At 45.1% G+C, this 7,563-nt stretch overlaps 1 protein-coding gene across 1 annotated transcript; it reads left to right on the top strand.

The window, feature by feature from the left end:
• Nucleotides 1–894: 894 nt before the first annotated feature.
• On the top strand, nucleotides 895–7,188 carry LOC311322277 (ribonuclease H2 subunit A-like). The gene is made up of 7 exons (XM_084454345.1): nucleotides 895–1,445; nucleotides 1,542–1,613; nucleotides 2,079–2,205; nucleotides 2,383–2,470; nucleotides 3,049–3,186; nucleotides 3,648–3,735; nucleotides 6,886–7,188. The coding sequence occupies exons 1-6, from the start codon at nucleotides 1,319–1,321 to the stop codon at nucleotides 3,720–3,722; spliced, it is 627 nt and encodes a 208-aa protein (XP_084310471.1). The 5' UTR covers nucleotides 895–1,318; the 3' UTR covers nucleotides 3,723–3,735; nucleotides 6,886–7,188.
• Nucleotides 7,189–7,563: the final 375 nt, after the last annotated feature.

Raw genomic sequence — 7,563 nt, 5'->3', positions numbered from 1 at the left:
AAACTTTAAATCAAAAGAAATTCACATTATTCAAAAATTAATCTACTTACTTCAACGTGAAGAATTGAATATACAGGTTGCTGAATAATCGTACAGTATACTGATGAAAGGTTGTCCGTTGATGTGAAATGAACTCTGAAACAATTTTCAACTCTTATACTCAACTTATAAGAATTATGACAGAATGTGGCTATTGTGATGTCATTCATTATTATGCGCACGGAAATCTGATGGTGCGTGTGCTTGCTGTTGTCATAACATCGTGCATTTTATAAACAAAGCCCAGTGGCTATTTATTATGAACTTCAGTTAATTCATAATAAGCCATGGCCCTTGTATAAATACACATTTCAACGTAGGGTACATAAAGACGGTGCAGAAACATATCTCCTAAATAACGGACTCGTAATATTACCATTTTAGCCTATCAAATGTGATGCTGCAGCCTACGTTTACGTGCAGCTTATGTGGGGACACGAATGAACAAACATTTCAAACATAGTGGGCGTGTGGGCTTGTTAACTATTGCAGCATAGCATTATTGATTAGATCTTTGAAAAGTCATCTTCCGAGTTGCATTCACAAAATGTTATTGGTGCGCTTCTTGTATTACTATTAGAACTACATTTTCCATATTAGAACTACATTTCCCATGAAAGACCGTAGGAAATTCGTTTACGTCAGAGATAGGGCGCCAAATCTGAGCAAGTGTCAACAACCATCCAGAACCCGCGGGGTAAAACGGACTCTTCAGCTTTTTATGTCCGCTAGGAATTGTGTTATGCAGCAGATCAATAGCTAGCTAAGTAAATGGCCACAGCTAAGTGTGACCCGTAGCCTACATGACGCAAAGTAGACTAGTGCATGTCGAGCTGAGCTAGCTAGCGTGAAAGATCCAGCTAGCTGGCTAACATTGGTCGCAGATGTCCTATACCTAACTTTATGTGTTATGGTAGCGATGGGTGGCTATCTTGGAGCTCGTGTGTGTGTGTGTGTGTGTGTGTGTGTGTGTGTGTGTGTGTGTGTGTGTGTGTGTGTGTGTGTGTGTGTGTGTGTGTGTGTGTGTGTGTGAGAGAGAGAGAGAGAGAGAGAGAGAGAGACAGTGGTGTGTAATTGTGAGTATGAGGCAGACAGACACGGGACAGAGTGATTGTAGTCATTGTGTGCGTTACGTTAATCTGTCATGAACAAGACTGACCGTGTAACATGTTGCTGCGGTAGCTATGACAGTTGTCACTGACTCAGAAGATGTGTTGTTCTTGTTTGTGTTGTTCTTGTTTGTGTTTACACTAGTGTCTCAGACTTGAACTTGACAGCCATGGACCTCGGCGAGTATGAAGCAGACAACTCAGTCAGCTGTCGGCTGGCGTCGGCCATACCTGAAGTGTGCAAGACAGAGGACTGTTGCCTGGGCATAGACGAGGCCGGCAGGGGCCCAGTGTTGGGTAAGAACACCTCACCCAGAGAGCCAGTTATTAATCACCCTGCACCCCCTCCCAGTGATGATAGCCTGGCGTTGTTGTGCTCTTCTGTGATCTTAGGACCCATGGTCTACGGTATCTGCTTCTGTCCCGTCTCCAAGAAGGAGGATTTGAAGGGCTTGAAAGTGGCAGGTGAGTGAAGGATGTGTCTTATGTCTTAAGGCTGGGTTAAAAAAAATCGATTACATCGATTAATGAATCCCAAAATCGATCTTTTATTTAATGAATGAATGAATAAATGAAGGAATGAATAATTCATGAATTAATTCAATGATTCATTCATTCATTTTTGGAAATCAGTATCGATACCCAGCTGTAGTATTGATGTGTTGCATAACTTGGCAGTCATGTAATTAAGGTTACAGCTCAAAAAAACTGGTTTTAGTAACACTAACCGAATCGATATTGAATCAAATCTAATTTAATTGTGATAATCGATTCTGAACCTTGTGAATCGGAATCGAATCGATTCTTGAAATTCGAATCGATACCCAGCCCTACTTATGTCTACATTTACGATGAGGACTTTGATATTAGACGTGTGTGTGTGTGTGCGTGTTTGTGTGTGTGTGTGTGTGTGTGTTTGTTGTTCTCCAGATTCAAAGACCTTGTCAGAGGCGGAGAGAGAGAACTTGTTTAGGAAGCTGGACGAGGCTAAAAGCTTTGTTGGTTGGGCTCTACAGATCCTCTCACCCAACACTATATCCAACAGCATGCTCCAGAGGTACACTCACTCACACACACGCACACACACACTCTCTCTCTCTTTCGCTCTCTCTCTCTCTCTCACACACACACACACACACGTCTTCCTTCTCCACAGGGCCAAATACAACCTGAACGCTCTCTCTCTCTCACACACACACACACACACACACACACACGTCTTCCTTCTCCACAGGGCCAAATCCAACCTGAACGCTCTCTCTCATGACGCGGCCATCGGGCTGGTGCAGTACGCGCTGGATAGTGGGGTTCAGCTCAAAGAGGTAGGAAGCTAGGGGGCGCCCCGGTAGCTCACCGGTTAAGGCGCGCCCCATATGGAGGCTAGGCCTTCGTGCGGCGGACCCGGGTTCGATTCCCGGCTCGGGTCCTGTGCCGCATGTACTCCCCTCTCTCTCTCTCCCCCACATTTCCTGTCTCTCTCAACTGTCCTGTCCATTAAAAGCTGAAAAGCCCAAAAATATCTTATCTAAAAAAAGAAGAGGTACGAAGCCTCTGCTATACCTGCTATACCTGCATGCTGTATCTGATCTCTCTCCCTTCTGCTGTCTGTGTTCTCTGTCTTCTGGCCAACTGTGTTCTATATTGGTCTGTCTTTGCTTTAGTTTCTTGTTGTTTTTTTATGCTGCCATTTTGGTCAGGTGTTGCTCGAAAAAGAGTTCTTTGATCTCAAGCTTCTTTACCTGGTTTAATAAAGGGTAAATAAAACAATTAAAAAATACCACTTCAACAGTAGGACTTGGCGCGGAAAACCATGAACGCCAACGTCAAAATATCACGTACTGTGACTTGACTTGCCCCCGCCCCCCCCCCCCCCCCCATCCCTCCGCTAACCCCCCCCCAGGTGTTTGTGGACACGGTGGGCCCGGCGGAGAAGTACCAGGAGAAGCTGTCCCTGCGTTTCCCCGGCGTGGAGGTGACGGTGCGCCCCAAGGCCGACTCCCTCTTCCCCGTCGTCAGCGCCGCCAGCATCTGCGCCAAGGTCAGGGGGCGTGGCTGTAGGGGTGATGTCTGCTGCGCGTGTCTCTCTCTCTCTCTCTCTCTCTTTTTCCCTCCTTCCTTAATAGTCTCAGTAGCTTCCCCTCTCTCTCTCTCTCTCTCTCTCTCTCTCTCTTTTTCCCTCCTTCCTTAATAGTCTCAGTAGCTTCCCCTCTCTCTCTCTCTCTCTCTTTTTCCCTCCTTCCTTAATAGTCTCAGTAGCTTCCCCTCTCTCTCTTCTCTCTTTTACTCTCTCTCTCTCTCCTTCCTCAATAGCCTCCATCACTTCCCCTGCCCATTTTGAACTCTCACAACCAGTTGAGTCCGTTCTTAACGTAGATATCGACTCAGCCAACGGATGTTTCAATGTAAACTCAGTGCGGACGATTCAGTGTTTGTGTGTGTGGAATAAAAGGCGTGTGGAGAGCGTTTAGAGGCGTCTGAGGTGTCGTCCTCCCCCTCCAGGTGGCCAGGGACCACGCCGTCAAGGGCTGGACCTTCTCAGAGGACCTGGGACAGGTGGGCACAGAGTACGGCTAGGGCTATCCCAATGGTCAGTACACACACACACACTCACACACACACACACACACTCACACTCACACACACAAACACTGCCACATGTAAAACACACAAGATGGACTTGTTGTGCTTTGGGCAATGTTGACCTAATCTTGAATCGGACTATAAAATCATATCTTCTTTGTACTTGTACAATTTTTTAAAATGTAAAATAAACATTAAACATATTAGTATTTCTTTTATCATTTTATTTGTTCCAATATTCAAAACCAAACATTTGACCATAGAGATAGATACAGTATTATTACAGTACAGAATTTACACGTGATAGGTTGGCAAAGAGAGAGTGTGATATTATTGCAACACTGCCCTCTGTGGGCATACGTATATATGTCTACTCCAGGGGCCTCATTTATCAAAGAGCGTGTAAATTCAGGTGTAAAAGAGGGCGTACGACGAAAACGAGGAAAATGCGAAAAGTAGCGTACGACGAGAATATTTACACGCTTTTCGGATCTATCAAAAATGGCGTACGCCAAATTCACCACAGAAAATCCGACGGTGGTGGAGAAGAGAGCGTACGCGCCCCGTGTTCCGCCCTCTCCACGCCCAAATTCAACCATATATGGTCAAAACTATGACAGCGCACAACGTGGATACCCCGGAAGGAACCGACATAATATAGCGTGGAGCATAGGACAGACAAATACGTTTATGGAAAAACGCGGAAAGAAGAGAAACTTTTCGGAGACGGAGGTGCATGTGCTTGTTGGTGAGGTCCACGCGAGGAAAGAAAATCATCTTCGGAAGGTAAGCTATTTGTACGAGCCTACATTTGTCTGATTGCTCCTAGTTTAGGTAGCCTACTGTATGTTTGGTGCATCCTGTATGTGGCGTAGGCTACACGGACATGCTGTATTATGTGTGAGGAAAGCAAACATTCCACACATTCTGTGGTAGGCTATGATTGATTTAGGACCAAAAACAGGGAACGATAACACAGATGACCACTTCATAATGTTAGACCACATGAAACATTTTCCCCTCTGGGAAATTAAGACTCTCATCTAAATCACCCGGTAAATCACACTTAAGCATTTATTTGGCTGCCAACAGAAAAACATATCAATTGAATATGGCTACTGTTGAACGAGTGGCCATTCACAGTCCATTTTGACCTTAGACCTTGGATTTCATCTCATGTCTCTGTCTCTGCCTGCCTGCATACTGTAAGCTTCTGTGTATGGTGCTTCCTGTAGAATTTTGCAGGGGGGGGGGGGATTTTTCTTTTGCAAGCGAAGAAAGGTGTTAGTTTCATATACGCATGAAGCCTTAAGGTCTTGTATGCCTTATGCTATAGGGGAATTTTTTTTCTTACACGTGATGCACGTGTGATAACTGATTGACGCAAGTAATGAACTATTGACTGTCTATCCATCTTAGATTGACGTATTAAAAGCGTCTGCTGAACTTTTGACTGTCTGACTGCCATCATGATTGATGCATTTGTGGTTTTGATGAACTATTGACTGTCTATCCATCTGGTCTGATTGACGTAGGTATATAGGTGACAGCAAGGTCACAGACGCATGAAAAGCGTGGGTGACGTACTTACATACGCAGGCCTGGTTTCACAAACGTAGATAGACAGGGGGCAGGGAGGTTGAATGACGTATGAGTGGCGTGAGTGACGCACGGACATGGTTTCACAAACGTAGATGTTAAACTTTTCATGCCCAAATTTAGTAATAGATGTATATTGGAATTTTATCTGATGTAATAATTGACGTAGGTATGGTTTTATCTGACCACAACCTGCGTGGCCTCAGACTGTTTAGAATAGTATAAATACTGTATGATTAGCTTAGGGTCTCTGTCTCTCTCTTGATCTGTTATTGCATGCGTGTAATGATTTGATTGTGAAAGAACCCATCTGAAAACTTTGTTCAGAACTGTTTTTTTTTTTTTTATACTTTGATTGAACTGTGTGTCAATCCTTATTTTTACTTGTTAGATTTAAAGTGCCCTCTGTTGGCATATATTGTAAACTTCTATAATTTTAAATAAAACTTTTTAAAGACAAGAAGTTTTTTGGGACATCCTTCTCCATCCAGCACTGCCTCCTCTCAGCTGTAACAGCACGTTCAACAAAAGGGTGAGTGACCTATTGATTTAGGTTTTCACTGGTAAGCCCTACTAGCACCATTAAGCCTTCTGGGACTTGTGGTCAAAAGTGATGCTGACGAGTATCACAAACTAAACCACAGACACCAAAAGAGGAAGCATATACGCCTTTTATTGGCACCTGAGAAACTGTCTGGTCTCGATGTTAGCAGAATAACTCAATCGAGGCCGTTAACACTAGCTGGTGTACTCCCACTACCTTAACCTTCGGGTGAGATAAAGCGGGCACCGGAGAGAGCTCCATGAGCGAACGACATTACCAAACGACAACTTAGAGTGGTGGTATTTTAAAAGTAGGCCCTTTACAATCCTCACCGACGGAGCGAAAGACCATAGTTGGAATTAGCGCATTAAAGTCCATCAAGCCGGGTCTGCGGTCTTTCCAAGCATTAGTCAGAGGATAGAATCGGGTAGGAACAGTGAAATAGACTATTCTCTCAGATAATTTTCTCAAGGAGTAGATGGTTCAATATGTCTGTTAGGACAAGAAACCAAAAGGTATGTCTGTCAACAGTGAGGATCGATGCTTGTTAAAATAATATTTGAAGAGTCAGATAAGCACCTATAAAAAGGGGTATCTAGATCCTAGTGACTAAAATAGGTATCACAAGTGGTGAGATGTTTTAGCATCAAAAAAGGAATAGGAATCACTGTTTATAAGTCTTGGTAGTGAGAGTGGTGACCTTATTGAATTTGGATATTGTAGGATTCCGTATCAAACCAAAACCAGAACTAATTCAACCTTGAACCGGCTATAGGATAAAACTCTAAATTAATCTAGCTATAAGTAGCTTTTTAAGGTTACTTAGAATAACTAAAAAGGTGATAGTTATTCAAGACCAAGGTCACCGTGACAGGAATATCGCACCGGCGGTCCGTTGCGACAAATCCTCTCATTCTCACCAAGCGCTCCGTCCTACACTACACAATAAAATGTTTAATGCATAATCAAGTTAACAGACAAACTCAAAGAAAATGACTGAAATTGTTTCTCCAGACTCTGACGTGGGGTGGGACTCAGAGGAGGGGGAGTCTGCAGTGGTCCTTGACCTGACGGTCGTGCCCCCGCCGGTTGCAGCCTCTACATCCAGCGCCACGACCTCCAGTGCCTCCACCTCTAGCGCACCGGCCTCCACCTCCAGTGCCATCTCCAGCGCCTCCGTCTCCGTCTCCACCGCCCACGCCTCCACCTCCGGCTGCCAGCGTCCCTGCCTCAAGGGTCCCTGAGGGCTGGGCTTCCTCTCAGACGCTGTGCTGGAGGCTCATGACCCTAGAGGCCCAGAGGGAAATGGCAGAAGGGATTGGGGCAGTTGTGGGGCGATTGTGCAGCAGTTGGTGGAGGTCACCACACTACACCACCAGAGCCAACAGGACATCCTCACTGCACTTCATTCCCTCACACATGCTGTCACGGACCTCACACTGTCACTCACTACCACACTCACGGACCTCACACAGTCACTCACTACCACACTCACGGACCTCACACATTCACTCACAAACGCACTCACACACCTCACACAGTCACCCACCAACAGACAATAAAATGGTAGAAATGTGAACCTTACTTGTTTGTGTCTTCATAGCTGGCGCATGACCTCAGTGTGGGCCCTTTGGCCCCGCTGGTAACCCTCATGACGGGGAGGGGGCTGAGGGCTTGGGTCCTCATTTTGTG

The sequence above is a fragment of the Borostomias antarcticus genome, assembly GCF_949987555.1.
Source record: "Borostomias antarcticus genome assembly, chromosome: 20".
In the NCBI taxonomy this organism is placed as follows: domain Eukaryota; kingdom Metazoa; phylum Chordata; class Actinopteri; order Stomiiformes; family Stomiidae; genus Borostomias; species Borostomias antarcticus.
The sequence above is the reverse complement of the archived record's forward strand: the minus strand, read 5'-3'. Positions and strand labels throughout refer to the sequence as shown.